The sequence below is a fragment of the Falco peregrinus genome, chromosome 2, assembly GCF_023634155.1.
Source record: "Falco peregrinus isolate bFalPer1 chromosome 2, bFalPer1.pri, whole genome shotgun sequence".
Lineage (NCBI taxonomy): Eukaryota > Metazoa > Chordata > Aves > Falconiformes > Falconidae > Falco > Falco peregrinus.
In genome coordinates, this window is record NC_073722.1 from 126,563,572 (window position 1) to 126,586,273 (window position 22,702).

General features: G+C 54.9%; 2 protein-coding genes across 4 annotated transcripts in view; one reads left to right on the top strand and one right to left on the bottom strand.

The window, feature by feature from the left end:
- Positions 1–22,702, top strand: part of RBFOX3 (RNA binding fox-1 homolog 3) — a 189,072-nt gene that overhangs the window by 3,738 nt on the left and 162,632 nt on the right. The window lies entirely within an intron of this gene.
- Positions 876–9,199, bottom strand: ENPP7 (ectonucleotide pyrophosphatase/phosphodiesterase 7). The gene is made up of 7 exons (XM_055795123.1): positions 8,959–9,199; positions 7,706–7,851; positions 6,227–6,847; positions 5,208–5,421; positions 3,832–3,900; positions 3,117–3,208; positions 876–1,046 (listed from the first exon to the last, which is right to left on the bottom strand). The coding sequence occupies exons 1-7, from the start codon at positions 9,197–9,199 to the stop codon at positions 876–878; spliced, it is 1,554 nt and encodes a 517-aa protein (XP_055651098.1).

The window sequence follows — 22,702 nt, forward strand, 5'->3', positions numbered from 1 at the left end:
CCACGGTAGCCATGTTTGTTGTGGGCAAATGGTGGTTGCTTTCCCAAGGCATCAGCCAATTGAAGCACAGAGATCTGCATATCATTTGGGCACCACAGCCACGTGCAGCCGGGTATGGAACTGTGCAGCTTGCAGGATGGGATGACCAGAGAGCACATCGTCTGGGTCCTGTGGCTGTGTGCAGGAATTGTAGGGGCATGTGCCACCCCAGACCAGGCATTTCAAGAGGCAGCAGTTTTCCTGCAAACTGTGTGTATGCCATAAATAAATACGTGTCTATATGTTTGTTGTGATGTTACCATCTTGGAGCAGTTGGGACCCCTGGGTAGCAAGCATCTTTCTAGTGCAGGAAAAAGAAAGGGAAGCAAATGGTGTGGAAATGCATAGCAAATTGGGATGCAGTACACAGCGGGGAAGCAGAGGGTCAGCAGCCAGTTTGGGCTGTCACAGCTCTGTGTGTCTGTGGGGTTAAACCTCCTGACCCCCCTGGGGGGAAGAATCTGTCTCACCCCTCTGGCCAGGGACTTCGAAGCATCCATCATCCTGGGGCAGCATTGTCAGAGGGGAGGAAGGGACTGGGAGCTTTGTGTCAGTGCGTGATGTGAATGTCCAGGGCATCTCTTGGAGGAACCCTGCGTGTTCTGGTGCAGGCAGAGCTGCAGTGGGTGCCGAGTGCTGGGGAGCACCCTGGGCTCAGTGGCTGCCAGAGGTGGGTCCCAAGCTTGTGCCGCTGAGAGCTTCAGCTTTGCATTGTCACCGAGCAGCACCGAGCAGGTGACTCCTCCCCGGGGAAGCCGCCGAAGCCTTTCACACCGAGACCCGGCGGGAATTTATGCCCCCGGGGCAGCCGTAACGAAGATACTCCAGGACGGGGTTTACCAGGAGCGGCCCCCGCGCCCGCCCCGCCCCGCCGTGCTCCCCCGGGGGCGCCGGGCCGTGAGCGCGGCTCGGGAGCCACCTCCCGGCGGCTGCCGGTACTGCACCGGGACTCGGCTGCGCCGCTCGGCCGCGGGGAGCAGGGGCCGGTCCCGGCTGGTTTGGTCCGACTGTGGGGGGGCCAGGGGAGCAGCAGCTTGTGGGGGCCACAGGGAGAGGGTCTGCGGGGTAGACGGCGAAGCGAGGCCGGCTCGTGTCCGGGCGGCGGGATCCTCCCGGTTCCTGCGGTGCTCAGACACACAAAGTTCAGTGCTGTAAATACGGGTGGACTGCAGGACTACTGTGGTCAGAGCTTTCTTTTTTCTTTCCCCCAACACCGAGTGAAAATAGCTGCTCCAGGGTATGTCTAATCACAAACCGATTCAGGGGCAGTGGAAATCTTCCCAGCAGGGATATGGCAAGAGTTCAGTCTTCAGCCAGAACAGTATCTACCTTGCAAGAGATTTTTCTGACAGAGCCCTGTCTCACCAAAATGTCTGTTGAATCAGGAGGTAAATTCCCGTTCACAGCTGAGGCAAAAATCGGCTGTTAGGTAAGGATTCACATCAGATGTCGGTCACTATAAACTCCATGTTTGCCTACGTGGGTCTGGGAACTAGACTGGGACCAGCCCTGCGAGCATCCTGCTCTGTACCTGCCACAGCCGACTGCTGGGGACACCCAGCACAGGGTGTGCGGAGCCTGGCAGCGTTGGGTTGAGCTCTGTGGGTATCTCTGTGGTACCAGCTTCACAACTGAGCCGGCTGCCTCTGTCCCTAAAATGGGCATGGTTGTGCCAACTTGTTTGGAAAGTCCCGAGGTCCCCAGCAGCATCACTGGGAAAGTTGCTATGCACTGCTATTATTATTTTAAATAATAATAAGCTGGCCTGTGCAGCTCCCCTTTTGGAGCCTCCCTGTTGTTTGGTGCTGGGCTGTTTGCGCTGCATGCTGCCGGCCTGACCCCCACCCCCAGCACAGTTTCAAGCCAAACATTTTCTTCCTGTTTTTCTGAGTGGAGTGCGTTTCTTGTTTCATCTCGTTGGGTGAAGCCGATGCAGGGAAGGCAGCAAGAGCAAGTCTCTATGGCAACAGATGTTTATCGAGCCCGAGATGAGGCACAGGGTTGGGGAGAAGCACTTCAACATCTGGGATGGGGCCCGGGGCAGCTGCCACGCTAATGCCACGCTGGAAGGACTGGGAGTGGGGCTGCAGGGCCGCGGGTTCCACTCCCTGTCCCCTCAACTGCAGCCCAGCTGAGGGATCCTGGGCCGCTTCCTGCAGGGAGACGCTTGGCTTCTTACAGGGGCCTTTTGCATCCAGGGTGGATCAGCCCCGCCGTGGAGCGAGTACCGGTGGGCTGGCACGAGCCGGCACACACTCTGCATGGCCTGGGCTGGGGAGCCGTGGGGCTGCACGTTTGCTTTGAGCTGGGTGTGGGGGGGTCCTGCATGTTTGCTTTGAGCTGGGGGTGGGGGGTGGTGTCCTGGCCATGTCGCTGCCCCATCCTCTGTCTCTCCAAAATACATCAAGGATTAATGCCCCCTCCCAGAGCTCTCAGGAGCTGAATGAGGGCTGCAGATGGGTTGAGTCTCCTGAGCGCTGCTGTGGAGTAGCGCAGCTGTGGCCCATCCTGTCTGCAGGATTTGAGCTCAGGGGCACATATTTCCCATTTTTTTCCGCAGCCGTAAGGGACAGAAAGACAAGCAGAATGGTGCCGAGGGCGCACAGAGCTCTCGGAGAAGGGGCTGCAAACACTCTGGGATCCCCCCGAGGCTCCTGGGCCGGGTGGCTGCCTTTGCCAGAGCAGAGCTGGTTCTCCCAGCCCTGCAGCCAGTGGGAACGAGCCGGGCCTTGCGGTCTCCTCAGTGTGTCAAGGCTGCCCACTCCATGCCAGAGCTCAGCACCGTTTACAGGAGGCTCCCGGTGCACTCAGAACAAATACTTTTAATTGCTTTAGGTACACAACATGTATTAACTGTCCCTGGTCCAAACTAAGTTGGAGTTGTTCTGCCTTGAGCAGATGGGGAAGTTGGGGTAATGCGGATACCTGGTCAAGGTCAGACTGTACATCAGTGCCAGCTTCCACAGCAGTGCATCCGGCATGCATCCCAAAGCTTGGGAGAGACATCTCCCTCCAGAACTTGGTCATTCTGGAGGAGCGTGGATCAGTGATTTGAGGAAATTTTGGGAACTCTGTACAATTATCTGAGGCTGGGACTGGTTGTCTTCATGAGCCACGTCCTTCCTCATCTTGCCACACATTTCTGCTAGAGTTGCCTGGAACTCGGAGGCTGCCAAGACAGGAAAACACAGCACTGCTGTTACTTATTTCATGTACACGCAGCCTGTGGGTATCGTCTGGGGGTACAGGGTGCTGGAAGTGCCAGGGAATTAGGTTGAGAATTACTTGTCCTTATGGATCTCCAGGCACATACGCACAGTAAGGGCAAGCAACAAACTTATGTCCTTATTTCTCTTACAGCCACAGACAGGCACATGCAGAGCTGCAGGCAGTGAAGCATTCATCCCTCCTTTGTGAAGCTCACACAACTGCCCTCCTGCCTGGACCCAGCCACACAGAGGCTGGAGAGCAGAGGGACTAGGCAGCGGCAGGCAGGAGGGATGTCCAGCCCTCCCTTCTAGCCCAGCAAATGCCCTGGGTGCTTTCAATGCTGACCTGGGCAGTAGAAATTGGGTCCCTCTGCTTTGGTGCAAAAGGGTCTACCATGCCTTGCAGGGAGCGGCTGGTGGGCAATGTGCAGCATAAGCTTTCACAGATGGACAAAACCCAGAGAGACCAAGAGCAAATGGGGCATGTTTGGTAGGATGTGCTAGGAGCACTTCCAGGAGGCTTGCTGGATGTCCTTAGAGTCAGTTACCTCTGACGGGGGGGGTTAGTATCTTCCTCCCCAGCATCCCAGAATGAGAGCAATTCCCAGCATCACCGGCAGCTTCTTGGCAGGAGGGAGAGGAGCACTTGAACCTGCAATGCCAAGAGGAGGAGTTTGCTTGGTGTCCAGCTCCTGCCCAGGTGAGCAGGAGCCCCGTCCCCCCAGTAGGCTGTGACATGGGGGAGCTTGTGCAGGGGCTTTGGCACCCACAGCCACCCAGTCTGCTCCCCCCAGGGACAACGCTTTGCTGGCCTCAGCGCTCTGCGTCTCTTGCCCCTACCTGCCAGGGCTGAGAGCTTTGCTTTGGTGTTGGGGACATTTATTCACCTTGTATTGGGTTTGTGTGGCAAGGTTTTGGTAGTGGGGGCGGGCTGCAGGGGTGGATTCCAGGAGAAGCTGCTAGAAGCTGCCCCCATGTCTGATGGAGCCAATGCCAGCCAGCTCCAAGACAGACCCACTGCTGGCCAAGGCCGAGCCCATCAGCAATGGTGATATCTTTGGGATAATGTATTTAAGAAGGGGAAAAAGCTCTGCACAACAAACCGCAGCTGGACAGAGGTGTGAGAGCACCAGCTCTGCAGCGCCCCAGGTCGGTGCAGGAGGAGGCAGGAGGGGCTCCAGGTGCCAGAGCAGTGGTTCCCTGGCAGCCCCCGACGAGGCAGACAGTGCCCCCAGCCCATAGAACCCACAGGAGAGCAGACCCCCACCTGCAGCCCGGGGAGGGCCCCACACTGGGGTAGGGGGTGCCTGCAGGGGGCTGTGACCCGTGGGCAGCCCGCCCTGGGCCAGCTCCTGGCAGGTCCTGTGGCCCCTTGGGAAAAGGAGCCTGAGCTGGAGCTGGGCTGGGGCAGGGCTGAGGACCCTGCGGGGACCCACGCTGGCGGCTGTGCCTGGCATGCACCCACGGGGGGGACCCACACTGGGGCACGGGCAGAGTGTGAGGGGGAAGGAGCGCAGGGACGGCATGTGAGGGACTGACCCCGTCCCCATCCCTGTGCCGCTCGGGGTGAGGAGGGGGATAATTTGGGAGTGAAGTTGAGCCCGGGAAGAAAGGAGGGGTGGGGGGAAGGTGTTTTTAAATTCTGGTTTTGTTTGTCATCCTACTCTGATGTGAATGGTAATAAATTAAACTAATTTCCCCAAATGGAGCCTGTTTTGCCCGTGAACAGTAACTGCTGTGTGATCTCCCCGTCCTCATCTCGCCCCACGAGCCCTTGGCTGTTTGCTGCTGAGGAGGGGGCGCCGGGTCCGCTGGGTGGGGCTGGGGGTGCCGGGGTGGCTGGGTGGGCGGCCGGCAGCCAGGGCAGGGCCCCCCTCACAGTCCGCTCGCGCAGACCCTGCCAGGGCTCGGCGGGGCCGGGGGCGGCGGGTGTCGCTCTTCCCGTGGGGCGGCGCTCACGCAGCAGGGGCCGCAGGGCCGCCAGGGCGCCGTCGTGGGGCTCGGGGGCGATGCCCAGCAGCTCGCAGAGGAGCGCGTAGACGTGGACGCTTTCAAACGGCTCGACCACCAGCCCCTGCTTGAAGGCCGGTCCGACGGCGCGGAAGATGGTTTTCATGTTCATGGCCTCGTTGTCAAAGCCGTGCTCCCCCTTGTTGAACTGGACCTTGTACCTCTGCAGGGGAGAGTGGGGGTGAGTGCCCAGTCCCTCCTGCCCCCCATCACAGTACTGCTGGCTGCCTCCACCTCTCAGCGCACATCTCGCCTGCCGTGTTCTGCAGCTGCAGAGTTTAACAGGCTGTGTGGTTTCATCAAATCACAGAATGGTTTGGGTGTGAAGGGACCTTAAAGACCATCTAGTTCCGTGCCCCTGCCATGGGCCAGGACCCTTCCCACCAGCCCAGGCCGCTCCAAGCCCATCCAGCCTGGCCTTGGACACTGCCAGGGATGGGGCACCCACAGCTGCTCTGGGCAACCTGTGCTAGCACCTCACCACCCTCATAGTAAATATCTATATCTAATCTAAATATACCCTCTTTCAGTTTCTTTGAGTTTTTGGAGTTGACCTAATAAACTGCAGAAGTGGAGGGTGCTGCCTAGACACACCTCTCAGCAATTATGTCTTGCAAGTTCCCTCCCTTAGTGTCCATGCATCTGCATTTTGTTGTACTGAGGAGCTTTACAATGGGAAGATGCCTGCTGGCCTTGGCTTTGGGCCTTCCCTTAATGCCAGGCTAGGAGAGGATCCTGCAACAGATATGTTGTGTTTGTGCAAGTCCTGCTCCAAGACTTCCAGACCTTTTATCTCCTAAACAGCAGAGAAGGTCTTTACAAAAAGATGGAGTTTCCATCAGTTTTTAGGGAGACCAATCAACACAAAGGCATAAAGCTGGGTAGATACTGGGGTGCTATGAGAAGGAGCGGAGGAGAGATGCAGATTCCCCAAAAGACAGCAAGATATGTCTGCGCATACATCTTACCCCATGGATCACGTATCCTGGATCGCTGTACAACACGAGTGGGGTGATCCGGGTATGGTTGGCATAGTGGAATCTCCTTGGAAAGTCTGCTTTCTTGTACACGTGTAAGTTTGGGTGGGCATTTTTCAGGACTGAATACACATGCTCTAATTTTCCTTCTTTTGGCACCAGTAGTCCATTTGGTCCATAATCTAAGAGTTCAAACTGGATGTCTTTGAATGTGAAGTTCTCTACTGCCTTGATGTGGATCTCGTTGCTCTTTATGACAGTCTCCATGCCATGGTCAGATGTGATGATGAGGTTGAGGTTTGATTCCAGGCCGCTTTTCTGGATACGCTGCCTTAAGTAACCAACAGTTCTGTCCACCTGCTCAATCATGGTTTTCCTCTGTGGGGATTCGGGGCCGTACTTGTGTCCTGTGGAGTCTGGCTCACCAAAGTAGAGGGCAATGAAGTCAAGGTTGTTCGCCGTAAACCATTCCATGGCGGTGTCAATGTTCTCTCTCCAGTTGGTTTCATTACTGTAGTTGAAGAAGAGGGGCTCCACCAACTTCATATTCACTTCTTCCCCTTGATATTTTGCTTTTCCTCCAGGGAAATAGATAGAGCCTGTCTTTAAGCCCTGTTAATGGAGACATTGCATAAACTCACCTGAACTCACTTTGCAGCATCTCTCCATCTGTCAGTGCAACCATCTACTAATGTGGTTAGTTCATTCACCCCCCTAATGTCTACCTCTGTCTCTAATGAGGTTTTCTTGCTCATTGCCAATTAAAAGTGATTAATTGAAAGCACTGCCCTTCCCAGAACTCCTGCACATTGGCTTTCTCACTGCGTTAGTAACATTAGTTACAACTTTGGAAACACTGAGCTGTTTGTACCTTGCATGGACCCTCCAGCCATTGACCGTCAAGACATTAAGGTGTGTTTTACTCTGATCATATAAGCACTCACCCTGAAGTCAGTGAAGCCAATAAGGCAGGTAAATACAGGCAAAGGTACATGTCTTGGGCCAGGTCTCAGGTCCACCTAAAAGCCAGATTCAAAGCCTACTGGGACCTAGGAGGGCCTTGCTGAAGTCCCCAGCACAGATGGGACCAGCTCCTGACAGTGCTGCTCAACCATCCTGAGTGAGGCTGCAGAAAGGAGGGATGTGCCTCAGAGTGTATGAAACCCCCGGGCTCATGATGCTCCCTAAGGAACCAGCTGAAGTTTCTTTAAAGAGGAAAAGGATAACCTGTTTTATTAATGTCTTAATAAAGCTGAAATGCATCTATTATTTTTTGCTATTTTTAATAGAATGATCATAATTATTCCTGCTGGTGTCTGGGGATTTAATTTTTTTGCTGGTCTAATTAGCCTGTCGTTTGCAGTCAGGATGTTAGCTCATGGCCACTAGAGATCGTGGCTTGCCTGTAGCTTTTACTACATGATTGCAGGCAGGATCCGTCTGTGCGTGAGAGGAGGCTGCTGCACTTGCCTGTCTCTGAGCAGTGATCCAGATGGGCAGGCTGCCGTTGTCCCACCAGCTGTCCACGCCTTGCGTACTGTGGTAGGGCAGCTTCTGACCCGTGCTGGTGTTGAACCACATGTTGTGAATCACCCCGTGGTTCTCCAGGTATCTCCCTGTCAGGAGAGATGGAGGGGCCAGGGGTGAGCCAGGCTGCGGCTGGAGTGGGGGTGTCTCGCCCCTTCGCTGGGCAGTGGGCTGGCTCTGGGTCAGCAGAGAGCTTCTCCTTCCCCTCCCAGCTCTCCCTTCACCTCTGCTTTGCCTTCTTCCTCCCCCTGCCTCAAACAAAGTGGGTTTCTCAGGGCAGGGAGTGTGATGCTCGAGGGATGTCTGCTCCTCACGTGGGTGGGCTGATCCCAGGTGGGTCTCACTTGCATCCTGAGTGGGGGCATCCTTGTCCCTGGAGGTGCCGGTGCCACCTGCAATTGCTCCTGCCCTTCTTGGTGCAGGCAGGGTTCCCCGTTATCCTGCATTTAATAGCTTTAGTATTTCACTTTCTCTGTCATTCACAACCCATGAGGTCAGCATGCAGTAGAAATTCCCGTTAGGAATGAAAGGCTTGTGCTTTGTACTGTTAACATTTTATGCTATTTTTATTATTATGGTCCTGAAGACTGCACAGTTACTTCTGCATGATATCCCTGTCCTCCCTTGTATTGACAATGCCTCCCTGCCTTTTTCCCATCAGCAGATTTCATTAGCATGTTCCACTCTTTTATGCCAAGGTTATTAATTAAAATATTAAATAAGATTGGCTCCAAAATCGATTCTTCAGGAATTCCCCTGTTGCCCTCCCTCCAGCTTGACAACCTCCTCTCAGCATCACCTGCTGTCCTCTTCCCTGTAGCCCATTACTTCCCCACGTTAGAGATTTTATACTAATGTTCATCTCCATCTTAACTAATGATTTCCCATGTGGCCCTGTATCAAATACATTACTGAAGTCCAGAAAGATTAAATTTCGTGCATCTCCCTTGTCTAAAAAATAATTTATCTTGTGAAAGGAGGCTATCGGGTTGGTCTGGTGCTATTTACCTTTGATAAATACAGGTTCAGTTCCATCACTTTCTGCAACTATTGCCTTGCCTCTATTCTAAAGCTTTGCCTGCTGCTGAGGCTGGATGGCTGCTTGACTTAGTGTCCTTCACCGATGCGTAAGCCTTAAATTTGCCCTTCCCCTTCCCTGTGCTGCTCCATCTGGCCCAGGGCTGGCAGGGACTCACCGGTCAGCAGTGTGAAGTGACATGGGCTGGTGATGGTGATAAAGGCAGGAGTCATGTACTGCGCCTTCACCCCCTCCACAGCCATAGCGTCGAGGTTGGGGGTGTCTACGTCCTGGTCATAGTTCCACCGAAAGCCATCAAAGGACACCAAGAGGACTTTGCTGTGGTCGGGTACCTGCTGCACAGGGACACATCTTGCTAAAGAGAGGGCAGCAAACAGCAGCCCCAGTGAAGCGAACATCTTCATGGCCTTGAATTGGAATAGCTGAGACATCCAGAGAGCTCACAATTAATACATGCAGGATGGGACTAAGTTCAGTTCTTATCTAATCTTGCAGTTGCTGATCAGGTGCATGGCTTCAGCAAGCACTTCATATCAGAATGAGTCTCTTCTCTGTTGTTTGCCTAACTGAAGTAGATTAGCTTCGATTTCCTTCTGGTTCAAACACCGAATCTGCCTTCTCCATCAGCGGCACCAGGTGTGATGTCAGTATTCCGGAATGGGAAGAATTGCTCCTGTGGCAGTGCAGAACCTGGCTCTGCACCAGCCTGTGCCCCAACTGCCGGCTCTCATCCCATGCTGGCTCCCTGAAGCCTGTTGCCGTGTCCTTTCCACACTCCTGGCTTTTGGTGGCCTGCTCTTTGGTCAGCAGTTCAGCTTCAAAAGGCAACTCACCCACCTCCTAGGGCCACTCATCCACCTTGAGAGGGGTGCTCAGAGACTTGGAAATGAGCCTGGATTTACTTGAGGTTCTCAAGGTGGCTTTGTGGAGCTACATACTGGGGAAGAAGGCTCTTCCCTGGATCTTGCTCATGACAGCAACCCTCAGAGATGCTACAGATGATGAGCCCAGCTCTGAAGCCCCCGTGTCCCATCAGCCCAGCTCCCACTGCTCAGGCTCTGCTGCTTGCTGTGGATGACCCTCATTCACATGTGCACTACTGAGCTCCACTGTATCAGCGTCCCATTTTATCAATATCTGCTGTTTTTATGACTTCTCTGGGGTTTAATCATTGCTGACGACTCAGTTCTCAGCAAAACTGAGTTTAAGGCTTTTGTAGACATATAACAGAGGTTGCCTTGGTTCCCCAGGGTCTGAACTCTCAACCTTTTTGTCTTTGTTGATCTCCTTCTGCTCAGGTTCCAGATTTATTGCTCCATGCTTTGCTTCCTAATTGCCCAGCCATCCCCGCCCTTGCCAAGCAGAGCTGTCTCCACCGGTTTCCCCAGCATTGTCTGGGATCATTCCTTGATCTCTTTCCCGAGGGTGAGCTGGGCAGATAAGTCCCATGCACATGCCATGATTCATCCTTCCTGGCACATGACAGTCTCTTTGTAGACCTGAGCATCTCTGAGTATTTCTGCCTGGACTGATTCCTGAGGGTGCATTGGTGTCTCAGTCGCCTGTGTTTCCTGAGTGTGACATGGGATAATTGTGCAAGGATACTGCAAGAGGTCTGAGTGACCCCACCAGGGACCTCATGGCCAACACAAGCCAGGAGCGCAGCCTTGGGTGCTTTGTTTGCAAGACAGTGGAAACGAGCCCAAGCTACGCTGAGATGGAGCCCGCTGAGCCCCGTGCCAACCCTTCCTCCTGCTAATGGAGAGCATGGAGTGAGTGTTGGTCTGATGGCAGCCCCAGGGGAAATCCCTTTGCTGGGAGCTGAGCCTGCTGGGCTCTGTGGGGCTCTGTAAGGCTGTGTGGGGCTGTGCTGGGCTCTGTGGGACTGTGCTGGCTTGTGCAAGGCTGTGCTGGCTGTATGGGGATCTGCTGGGCTCTGTGGGGCTGTGCTGGCTGTGTGGGGCTGTGGAGGGCTGTGTTGGGCTGTGCTAGGTTCTGCAGGGCTGTGCAGGGCTATGCCAGGCTGTGCCAGGCTGTGTGGGGCTGTGCTGGACCTGTACTTGGCTGCGCTGTGCTGTGCAAGGCTGTGCTGGGTTCTGCTGGGCTGTGCCGGGTGCTGTGGTGCTGGAGGCTGCCAGTGTGACCAGTGTGTCACCATGCCCTGGGTTCGGCCAGGCTGGCACAGGCTCTGCTGGGTTGTGTCTGTCCATTCCGGTAGGTGCCATCTGTCTGGGCAGTGGTGAGGAGCTGCGGGTCGGGAACCTGCTCTGCCAGCCCTGGCACTGCCCTCACTCACGGAACAGTTTTGTTATCAGCACTTGCTATCCTGGGTCTGATATTGTCCTTTCAGCCAGGACAGAGGGGCCTGGCAGGCACTGAGGGTTTAAAGGGCTCACATAATAAAGATGTTATCACTTCCCAAGTTCAGGGAAAGTCCTAATTATTCAGCATGTTGTTCTGAGGTGGGTCAATTAAGTCCCTATGCCATTGCTACAGCGCAGGGGAAGGTCCCGATAAGTTATCATGTTCATCGGCTCTGCTGGGAGGGAAGAGGCTAGAGAGAAGGAAGCACTGCTCTAATCTTGGGGGAATATTTAATGAGTGTCCCAAGGCACATCTTGATATTCTGTACATGAAGAGCATGAGACACAGATAAAGAACATCACCTTTGGCCACCCAGCCTGGGGATGCTGTCAGTCTCCAATTAAAAAGGCCGATGCTGTTGACCTTGCACTAACAGCACCCCAGGCGCTTATCCTACAGCAAATGTGCCTGAGGGGCTGTGGCTGCTCTGGGGCCACCATGTCCCTGCTCAACACCCTCCAGATCATGGGTCCCTTGCTGATGGCACTTACCCTGCATCCTTGGAAACACTCATGAGAATGTACAGTGAGCAATGAGTTGTCAGTCCTAACACCTAATTGGGGAAGATGGTCCCTCCAAAGGCGTGTTGGGGCCGAGACTGCTCTTCCCACACTTTTGCACCAATTAAGTGGGTGAAGACAGATGAAGGGGCTAGAAAATAGAAATCGTGAACACAGAGAAGTCATCCACCAGTGGAACTGCCCTGTTTGTCTGAAACATGCTGCCTGGGGGCCCAGCCTGTTTCCAGCCTTTGGAAAAAGCGACATGCTGAGCATCCTTTGGGCAAAACCGCAGCTCCCCTGCAGCATGCAAATGTATATGGGCAGTGCTGGGCAGCTGCCAGGGGTCTGTGCTGGGGGGAGTGGTTTGGTCGGGCACGCAGGGGCTGGGCAGTTTTCCTTCTTTGTTTTTTATTTTTAGAGGAAAAATTAAATTGTAAATTTCTCAGGGGTACCACTTGAATTTTAGTCGGGAGTGTCACGCTTTGTCCCACACGAGTAGTCACTCGGCTCTGTGGGGATCGGTTACTGGCACGGCATGAGCTGCTCCCTGGTGATGGCTCTGACAGCTGAGCAATGCCTGGGCAGGGCTCCCCAGGTGAGACTGGTTGGCTGGAGGGGGGGTTGGGGGGGGTGGCGGGGTTGGGACACTATACAAAAGCCCCTCCCCACCCCTAAGAGCCCTTCTCATGCTGCTGTGCCTGAGCACAGAGGGAGGAAGATGCTGGGCAGTGGAAGGATGGCAGAGAGCTGGATCTGAGCAACATCAAGAGAGGTAGGGTGCATGAGGTGGGTGTCTCTGGGTGGGGGCTGCTTTCTCTGGAGACAAGCTGAGCTGCAGCCTTCTCTGCTCCCTGGGGAGAGCCCCTTCCCAGGTGCTTGCCTGGGTGTTGGAGGGCAGGATTGCTGCAGCCTGCAAATGGTGTGCTTGGACATAAGACAGTGGATGAATTGATGGAAAGCAGGTAGGTGTTTTTCTTTTGCTCACCTCGCTGTCCTGTCTGGAGCAGCTCTGCTCTGTAGGTCAGTTGCACTGTCCCAGTGTTTTTTGCATATTGCAGCCTGTTGGAAAAAGGGTGAAGGAAGGGGAAAAGGGAGAGAGAAGGTGGCCAGAAGGGTGAGGAGAGAATTGAACAAAGCAGCTGGAGATGCCCTGGTTTGGTCTTCACACTAAGCCTGCCTCCTTCATCAGTTTGGTGCAACCCAGACGCAGGGTGAGTGCAACGCTCTCAGCCCATGACTGCCTGAGCACCAAGGGCCTAGATAAGCTCATTAGTGTCATGGAAATATCTCATGCCAGGAGGACCTTGGGGTTAAAGCCATAACGCTGCCCTGATGGGCAGACCCAGGAGGAGCTCTGCAGCTGAGTGGGTCTGGAGTGGCTGTGGGGGAAGCACGTGGAGCTACAGGGTGTTGGATGAAGCTGTGGACTGTGTGGAAGCTGCTGGGGACAGGATGCTTTGGGGGAGCTAACGGGTGTGCAGCAGACCCTGTTTTGCTACCTGTAGAGCATGGCCAAGGGCAGCTCTTTGAGAGGAGGTTGTTCCTAGGCAGAGCTGACACCCAGGTTTGCTCCCACCCACTGCCATTCGGGAGAGCCAGTGCTGTCTGGGGGTGTTCAAGCTGCTTTATCCCAAGCATGGCCAAGGAACTGGGATGCAGGTGAAGAAAGTGCTGATAATGGCCTCCAAATAGGGAGCAGAGCAGCAGCGATGGTGTGCTGCATGAAATCCAAAGCCAGGAGCAGCCCCGGACTTGGCGTGAGCCCTGAGGCAGATGGAGGGAGGAAGATGCTCCAGCCAAGCAGCTCGTAAAGGCTGGAAAAGAGGCTTTGGTTGCTGCAGGGGAGCTCTGGCAGGGCCTCGTGTCTGTGCCGGGAGGGTATCACCCCTGTGAAACTGCTCCCTCGGCGCTCCTGAGAGCGCCGAGGCTGCGGGGAGCTGTGCCCGGCCGTGTCCCGCTGTCACATACATCGCTGTCCCCGAGCCTGGGCAGGGCCCGTAGCGGCACGGGGCGGGGGGGGCCGTTCCCCGGGACACCGCCGGCAGCGCGGCCGATGCGCCGGGCCCGGCCGCCAGGTGGCGCTGTGCAGCCGCCGCTGGGGGCGGGCTGGCGGGGGATCCCCGGGGGGAGGTGGGAGCCCGAGGCGGGGCGCGGACCCGGTGGCCCCCTCGGGAGCGTCTGCGAGGGGCAGGCGGGCCGTAGAAGGGGCCTGTCCCGCCGCCCGCCCGCCCCTCGCCCCGTGTGCAGCTTTGCCCGGTTGTCTGTTACCAGCCGGGACAGGCAATTTCCCACCTGCCCCCCCGGGCGGTGCTGAGTGCGGCCGCGTTGGGTCCGGAGGAGCGTGTGGCGGGGGGCGCTGAGCTGGTCCGAGCTACCCACGGTCGGCGCTCGAGTCTGAAAAGCAGCAGGTGAGACGGCACTGTGACACCCCTCACCCCAGCCCATGCTGGGTCACAGGGCAGCTGTCCCTGTAGGGGTCTGGGAAAGGGGACAGTGGCAGGAGTGTCTTGCACAGCCCACGGTGACAGGATCCAGTGGTGTGTAGGGATGGAGCAATTGTCCTGTGCTCCAGGAGGACCAGGAGCAGCCTCCTGGGATCAGGGCTATGATTTTGGCCCCAGTGGGAGAAAAGAGCCTATCCCCTGGGAGGGACCTCTGGGGACAGCCGCTTTGCTCCTTCTCTTCACAGCCATGTACAGAAACTTTGCTTTAAGCACACCCTCAGGCTGTAATGCTCCTGAGACATCACTAGCTATGTGCCTGGTCCCAGAGGACTCCCTTGCATGGACATCAGTGCTGCTTCTCTCTGCTGGCTCGGGTATGATCAGGCTCTTGGCCACCAGGTTTCAGCAGGTGTGGGAAGGGGAGTAGCAGGGGTCAGAATTGAGGGCGACAGGCTTGGAAATGTGAAGGGAGCACAGAGCTGGAGTTCAGTGCTGGGGTTGGGCTGGCTTGAGGAGCTGGGTGTTTGATGGAGTCTGGGGCAGGAGTGTGGCAGGGTCTGGAAGCCAGGGCTGAGGCAGCTGCAGCGCTGTCGGTAAGACCTGGAGGTTGTGCCCACTTGCTGCCTGGGGCTGTCTGCCTTCCTGGGCACTAAATGTGCTCATGGGTTAAAAATCGAGACTCTGGAGAGAGGAAGCCCCTTGCCTGGTGACTCAGCTGAAAGCTGGCACCACCCAGATGTGCTCCAAGCATGCTGGGTCAGAGGGGGGGCATTGGGACATCTCTCAAGGTTGAGGCCTGGGCAATCCCTGACTTTGCAGCAGCTCTATTTACTTGGGCTTGTGCAACACCTTCTTGGGAAGGTGACCTCTTTGCCATCCAGTTTGAACTTCTTCTGTGTGGTGGCCCTTGGGGAGCAATCCAGCACAGCGCTCAGCATGAGGAGAGGGGCAAAGGGACAAGAGCAGTGAGGAAAACAGCTCTGCAGCTGGCCCTTGGCTGAGGAGGCAGCTGTCAGCCAAGCAGCATGGGTGCAAGTGAGGCTTTGCATGTCTCTTCTGCTCCAGTTGATCTCCCCTGAATGTCCATAGCCACCTGCACCCTCCTGGGCTGGGTCCCACGGCAAGGACCAGCACCTGAAGTTCAGTGCAGCCTTTGGTCTGCAGGAGAAAGGCTCATGGCTAAAACCCTGGCCCTTCCTCTCCCCAGTCAAATAATGTCCCTGAATGATGATATGGGGCTCGAGTCCCTTCTCTTCCCTGCCAGCAGCAGTCCCATTTCTCCTCACACCCTTAACAACTGTTCCTGAATACTCATGTCTGGTCCAGAGTCCGTGGTGCTTCCTGGGGCTCAGCACTCTGTTATTCAGCAGGCCATGGCCTGGGCTCTTCTTTCTGCTCCCTGTTGGGGGTCTGTGCCCTGAGGAGCAGAGGGGGTCAGCCCTGACTCATGGCTGCAGCCTGGTTCTGCTCTCCACCTGGGACCCTTCCTCTGCTGCTCAGTTAAACCTGGCATCCATCAGATCATCCATCAGATGGAGAAGAGCTCCATCAGAGCCTAGGGCTCTTTCTCAGCTTTCTTAGCTAATGGCTGTGTCTGTCTCCCATTGATCCTCAGCTGCAGAGCTCATCGATTAAGTACATTTCTTATTACACTTAGTGGTATTTTACTCCTTTCTGTGCTTACCTTGTGCCAGATGCTCACCCTGTGCTTCTGCCTGCCAGGAGGAGAATTCCTCTGCTCAGAGAATCGTTCCCCCTATGTGCTGGCCTTGCTCTCCTCCCCTCAGTCACCACCCCTGCCCTCTCCCTCTGCCTGACTGGCCTTTATTCTGCTTTCCCTGCCTGCCTCTTCCTCCTGGACCAGGGCAATCCCTCTGTCTTCTAGTTCTTTACTCCTTGGTCCCTGCTCCCATGCCCTCCTTGCAAGTCTGATTTTTCTCCCAGGCAAAGCACTGAGGCAGCCATGGTTCCCAACACTTCAAGTGGGCTACGAGCCTCCTGGGATACCCTGACCTATACCCTGCCTCTGCATGGCTCCTACCGAATATCACTGATGCCTCCACTGAGCTGCCAGGGACCTTGCACTAAACTCCTTTCCAACCTGGTGGTGCCCCTCTCCCTGCTGCTCACTGCAGCATCCCTCCAGCTTGCCAGAGCCCACCTCATGCAGGGCCATGTTGCCTTTCTGCAGTATCTTGGCTGCCTAGGGTACAATCTTACAATGAGTGGTCTGGATGTGTCTTACAGAGTGCATAGATAGAGCTTAGAGCTTCTGGAGAGCAAGAGGGCTCCTGCCTGATGCAGTTTTCTCTTGTCATTACTCCCTGGGCCTGGTACAGAGAGAAGGGGATGAAATGGGTCCACATGTCAGCTGGTATCACCCACTTGGGGCAGAACAGTCTTCCTGTAAGGTTTGCTAACTTTTCTGCAGCAAAACAGCATTGTCAGTCCAGCAACTGGAACAGCCCTGGCCTGCTGTGCTCTCCCTGCCAGCAGCTGCCCAGCCAGGGTGAGAGGCACCAGCCAGGGCACTGTGTTCTCCTTTGCCTCCCTGCCGAAACACCTTCACACTCACCACACACTGTATGTTGCCTCACTCTCTGCCTCACCTCCTTTCAACTCTCTTGCATGCATCATTCAAAAGCCATAACTTTATTGGGCATAAAATATTTACTTAACTGAGCTTTTTGCAAATATTCCCCTCCATTATTTTTCCTCCTTTTGGGAGCAGACACTGCTTCTCCTGTGCTCTCGAATGGCTTCTCTTAAATAATACAACAAGAACATATGAACATCCAGTAGCCTTTTTCTTTCTCTTGAAATACTCATAAATATAACGGTGTCACCAATCCATTACAGCTACACTAGGACCGTGGCTCAGGAACACCCAGTAGCAGGGGCCCAGCCTGTGTAATCACCTTGCTGCTGGAAGAGGGACAGACAGGAAGGTGCCTAGGGAGGAAGCACAAATACATGAGAAGATCTGACATGATGCAGAGTATATTAATTAAGAAATGTTCTTTCAGAAGGGACAGCTGAAGCTTGGCAGAAGAAAGTGCAGGACTGAGCGCTCCCAGTCTGGTCCCAGCTAGGATGCTGGGCCAACTGCTTGGAACAAAATTCCCTACAGCAGCTAAATGGCTGGTCCCTGGGATGCTGGCCTGAGGGATGAGGATGCTTGCTGAGGGCTGGGCGTGCTAAGGGGCCCTTCCCACTGCAGGCAGCAGCACGGGCAGTCCACAACAGCTCTTAGAACAGGATAAAGATTTTTTAGGAGCTTGAATAAGCCAGAAATCGGGGATGTTTTTCGCAGAAACAGATGTGTGTGTCAGATGGTGAACATGTTCATCCCTCATATGAAGGCATCCAGCTGCACATCCACAGTTTTCCCGGCCGTGGGCTGGCATTTGGGTGGATGGGTCTACCCTCAGCGGGTGCTGTGAGAGGGCCCGTGTCAGGGGCCTGGCAGTGGGCTGCGCTGTGCCCTGGTTGGAGCTGTAGCTCCTGTGCGTGGGGTGCGCTGTGCATGGGGCTCCCTGGGTGCAGGATGTGCTGCGGCCAGGTGTGGGGGGTCACACTGCCCACCCTGGGGGCTGCCAGGCCTCGCTGTGGGACGCACCGTGGCGGGCGGGGGGCCTGACCCCTCCGGCCCGTGGGGCCGGCGCTGTCCGCGGTGCTGGCGGCGGCGGCGGGGACCGGGGAAGCTGCGCGCTCCCGGTGAGCCCGATCTCTGCAGTTCTGCCCAAACGCTCGTGGGATCCATGGGCTTTTCCTTCTCTCGGGTAGGGTGTAAAGGTATCTCCGAGGGAGGGAAAACTGCACATGGTGGGCAAAAAGTCACATTGGGAGCACCACTGCGGTAAGGAGGAAAAAAAAAAAAAGACCCTGCTCCCCTGCATGTGTGCTGTCATTGCCCTCGTGATCATGCTGCCTATAAAGAAACAAGTAGTTCAGTGTGCTGGGAGGAGGATATGGGGATGCACCTGAAGTTGTGTCTCCCACCTGGGAGAGCTGGGTGTGGTGAATTTAATATCCCACCTGCCTGGACTGATCTCCTTTGCTGGCCATTACCAGTAACAGCTGGGACAATTTAAATCTAAAGCTGATCAGGCAGGGTTGTGGGAGAATCTTATGGTGTGAGTGGCAAAATGGCAGATGCATGTTGCTGAGTCCAACTAATGCAGATGAGAATGTGTCCTTAACTACAGACCCATGAAGCTGGCCTTTAATTTCATATTTCTTGCTCAGGAAAAGAGACCTCACCATCGCTGTGGGTAGTTCTGTGAAGATGTCGTCTCAGTGCCTGATGTCAGTCAAATACAGCAAATTGCTTGTTGGTAGTTATTAGGAAAGAGACTGAAAACAAAACAGGCAGCAGGATTATGCCAATGTATAATACACCATGCTGCAGTGCAAATGCTGTGTGCGGGTTTGGTTGCCCAATCACAAAAAGGAGGTAGTTGAATGAGAAAGGTAAAGCAAAGGATGACAGGGCTGATCAAAGGCACTGAACAGCTTCTGTGTGAGAAGAAACTAATAAAGTAGGGCTCTCTTGGTTAGAAGAGAGACAATAGAGGTGACATAGGATAGAGTTTTATAAATCCAGGAGTGATATAAAGGTGAGTAATAGGGAATGGATATTCACTATTTCTCATAGATAGGTGGCATCAAATGAAACAATCAGGCAACATTTAAAACACAGATGAAAAGAATTTTCTTTTTTTCATGCAGTGCCTCATTATGCTGTGGAACTTGGCACCCCAGGGGGGTTCAGGGACCCACAGCCCCTGGTTCAGAAAGCAATTAGGCAAGTTCATGGAAGATGGATGCATTAGCAGTGATTAAGTGTGGTTCTGCAGATGCAAGGCCCAGCACAAGGAGTGATCTGCTGTTGATGGCTGCCTGGCAGCTTGTGGCATGATGGAGCCTGCAGGCAGGTCCTGTGGGCCTGGTTCAGTGTTTTGCTCTGGTCTCCCACCTAGCTGGGACCCCCCTTCACCTCCTGCCAGCGTGGCCTCCCCTTCCTTTCCCAGGTTGGATATGTGGCTCCATGGACAGTGGGGAGGAGAGACAGAGCCTGAAGCGGCTTTGACCCCAGTGTATAGCCAGGGCCAGGCCATGAGCAGCTCAGTGTGTGTAGCTGTTGCTGTGCTCTGTCATTCCCTCTTCTGTGGCAACCTGCTGTCACCAGCCCTGGCCCTGCCTGGAGCTTAGCTAGCCATGTTGTCAGCTAGCCCTGGCTTGGGATGTGCCTTTGTGTCACCGAGGACTGTTTAAGTGTTTCCCTGTTACAGCCAAGTGAACAGACCTTTCCCTGTAATGCTGGCAAATCCCTGTTCCTGAGGAGCCATTAATTGATTTCCTTTTTCATGGTTTCTCCCCTGTCCATGTTCTCCCTGCCGGTGCTCCCAGTCAGTGGCTGTGACGGGCAGATCCTGAAATTATTGATAAACACTCATTGGGGCTGGAGCCTGGGAAATTGCCAGCAACCCCAGGGAATTTCTCTCTTGCCAGCATCATTTTTCTTGATGACATGTTCCAAAGTTTGTTGGGGAGCGGGCAAGGCCTCCTGTTAACTTTTTTTTTGTTTTTATGCATGGGTTGTTTTAAAAGATCCCTGCATAAAAGGAAAGAGGAGAGGCTCAGGAGCTAGCGCCTACAGTTATCTCTGCCCTCTAGCCTGTCCCCAGAGAGCGCAGGGCTGGGCTGAATTCTGCTCTGAGCTTTGCCCAGGCCTGCACCCCCCCTTGCAGGTCAGCCTCACTCTGCCATGCCACTCCTTGCCTCTCCTGGCTCAGGACTTCTTGAACCCAACATGACAGATCCCTGTTTCTTCTTCTGAATCCTCTGCTCCAGCAGGCCGTTACCCCTGTCCTGGCATGCATGCGGGCGAGGACGCCAGGCCATGGTCTGAGCAGGTAAAAGAGCCAGCGTGGGCGCAGCAGTTGGAGCAGGACACCCCTGTCTGGAGGCAGGACAGTCCTTGTCACCAAGGAGCCCAGCTATGGCAAGGGCTGGCAACCTGTCCTCCCCACTGGGCAAAAATAAACTCAACCCCCCCCATGGCTGATCCCTACTAGACCAGTGTCATTTTTCCCTGGGTTGTGCTCTGTGCCCAGCTTATGCAGCACATACAAATGCGTGCGGCATGTTGGGTCTCTAGCTGTTGCTCTTTCTGGAGCTTGGAGCATTTTTCTCTCTGCTAGGTCTGCTAATTAGTGGGAGGTTGTGGATCAGGAACAGAGGGAAATGTCCTTCTGCAGTTCTGGCACTAGAAATAATTGAGCCATTTTTCACCTATGGCCAATCTAATTCTGTCCACATCTTGATTTTTCTCTTAATAGTTTGGGGATACTGTTGGCAGCCATGGGATTCACAGCCATGTCCAAAGCTTTTCAGTGATTGCCTTGATTTCGTGCTCTCTTGCTAACTGGTTGCTGTTTTCTTCTTAGTTTTTGCTTAAGCTCCTCAGAGGATGGGAAAGGAGCTCATTTTAGCCAAGCTGTATTTGCCTCTGCACTGATATTCCTCAGTCCCTCTCCTAGGCAGGCATGCAGGATGGTGCACCCAGTGCAGCTCCTCTGCAGCCAGCAGCACATGTCCCCTCATCCATCACTCAGGTCTGGTCCCTGACCCTTTCATGTCCTGTCCTGACTGCAGGCAATGTTTCTGCCTCTGTTTGCCTGGGCAGGGGCTCCTGTCACCTCCTCAGACCCCTTTCCTGGGTGCACAGGTGGGTGATGATGGGCAGCAGCTCCTTGGGCTACGGCAGGGTGGGAAGCGGCTCCGGTCTGCACTCCCCGGGGTCAGTCCTGCTGCCTCCCCCGGCTGGGCAGCCCCAGCTGGGGCTGTGTGGGCAGGGGCTGCGGGCAGCGGGCTCCTGCCCACCGGCTTGGGGTGCAGGGCCGGCACAGACCTCACATGGGGCATTGCTGCCTGCTTGGGGCGGCTTTGCAGAAGCAGCTGATCTTGCTCTGTGCCTACCGAGCGTGTTCCTGCACACTCCGGCACTCCCAAACCAGCAAAAACCCCATTACAGTTGTCATGGAAATTAGAAAGTGTGTCTGCCTGAGTTTCCTCGGCACAGGGCTCCGTATTCCCGGTGACTTGTCCATCAAAGAGCCTCTTGCCGCGCTGGTGCGGGAGCAGCTCTCATGGGGTGGCCGGGGCTCCGTGGGCAGCCACTGTCCCTCCCCCAACGCTGGGGCTGGGGCTGCGATGTGACGTGTCAGCTGCCGGCTGGCCCAGGAAAGTGAAGATGTTCACGGCACACTGAAAGGTGCGATTTGTCAGTGCAGGTCCCCAGATGCTCAGGGCCTGTCAGGCATCAAGAAAATCCCATACATCACGGGGCGGGTGCTAATCCCCTTTTTTTTGTTTTGGGTGGGTTTTTTGGCCATTTTATTTTTCTGTGAGTGCCAGAGTGCTGCAAGGAAAACTGGGGCAGAAGAGGAGCAGCAGCATGAGAGCTGGCCCTGGGCACAGGAGGGTTTGGGCTGATGAGCTGCAGAGATTGATGGATGCAACTTGCCTTCTCATGGATTATAGGAATCTCTCCCCTCCACATGCACATTTGGAAGTGAGGAGGCTGTGGTGTGTGTGGTGTGTGTGTCAGGACACGAGTGAAGGGGCTCAGACATCTTCCCCAGCTTCACCCTGCTCTCCGCATTTGTCCCTCTGTCTGTACACATGCGCATGCATCTGCGTGCAGATTCAATTGTTTTCTTTAGAACATTTTCTTTTTCCAGTGTTTATGGGCCATGGGATTGGAAGTGAAGCATCTACTTAATTGCTGTCAGGCAAGGAAATGGGTTATAAAGTTGCCAAGGGAAAAAATAGATCACTCTGGGGTAAATGCAGGAGAGCAGGGCTGATGTAAAGAGGAGGGGGAGAAAGGCAGGGGATGGGAAGAGATGAGGGGGGAGAATGAACAGGAAGGGATGAGCAGGCAGCAAAGGGAGCTGGCTCAGGGAGGGATGTGGGGGCTCTCCTTGCCTCCAAGCTGAAATGGCACCTTCTGTGCTGGGCACCTCTCCTGGCACTGAGGGGTGAAACACTGCCCAGAAAGGGAAAAGGGTTTGTGCTGGGAACATGCCGGGGCTGGGGCAGCTCCTCCCCATGGTGCTCTCTTTTGTTTTAAAAACCATGGATCTACTAACATGATGTTTCCAGACATGTCCTGACACCACTCAGCGTGTGCTGGGGCAGCAGGAGTGAGGATGGCCAAGTGCGAGACCATGCAGGGGTGTGCCAGGGCATGAGTCAACCTGTCCGCCCTCTCTCGGGAGCTCTGCTCAGGTCCCCCAGGATGGCAGCATTTGCCTCCTTGGTGTTGTGAGCAGGGCTGCTGGAGCACTTTGCAGAGGTAAAATTGGGAGAAGGGAGCCCCGCTCGTCCTCCCCGATTCATGGCTGCCGCCACTCCAGTTCTAGGCTCTTGGCTTGTGACTCTCTTAATCTGCATGGCTTTCTTGTTTCCTTCATTATCTCCCCCAGTCTAACCCCCCACCATGTCATCCTCATTGCACGGCTCCTCCCTCTCCTGTTCACCACATTACTGCAGCAAGAACTCACTTTCCCATCTTTTAGTC

What these genes read in the sequence shown, in the direction of transcription:
- ENPP7 (XM_055795123.1), bottom strand. Translation starts at nt 9,199, where the DNA reads ATGTTCGCTTCACTGGGGCTGCTGTTTGCTGCCCTCTCTTTAGCAAGA. An exon ending in CAGGATACGTGATCCATGGG is followed by an intron (nt 5,422 to 6,226) that starts GTAAGATGTATG and finishes TCTCCCCTGCAG; the next exon opens with AGGTACAAGGTCCAGTTCAA. An exon ending in AGTCCCAGCCTCAGATAATT is followed by an intron (nt 1,047 to 3,116) that starts GTACAGAGTTCC and finishes GCCCCCCCACAG; the next exon opens with TCGGACCAAACCAGCCGGGA.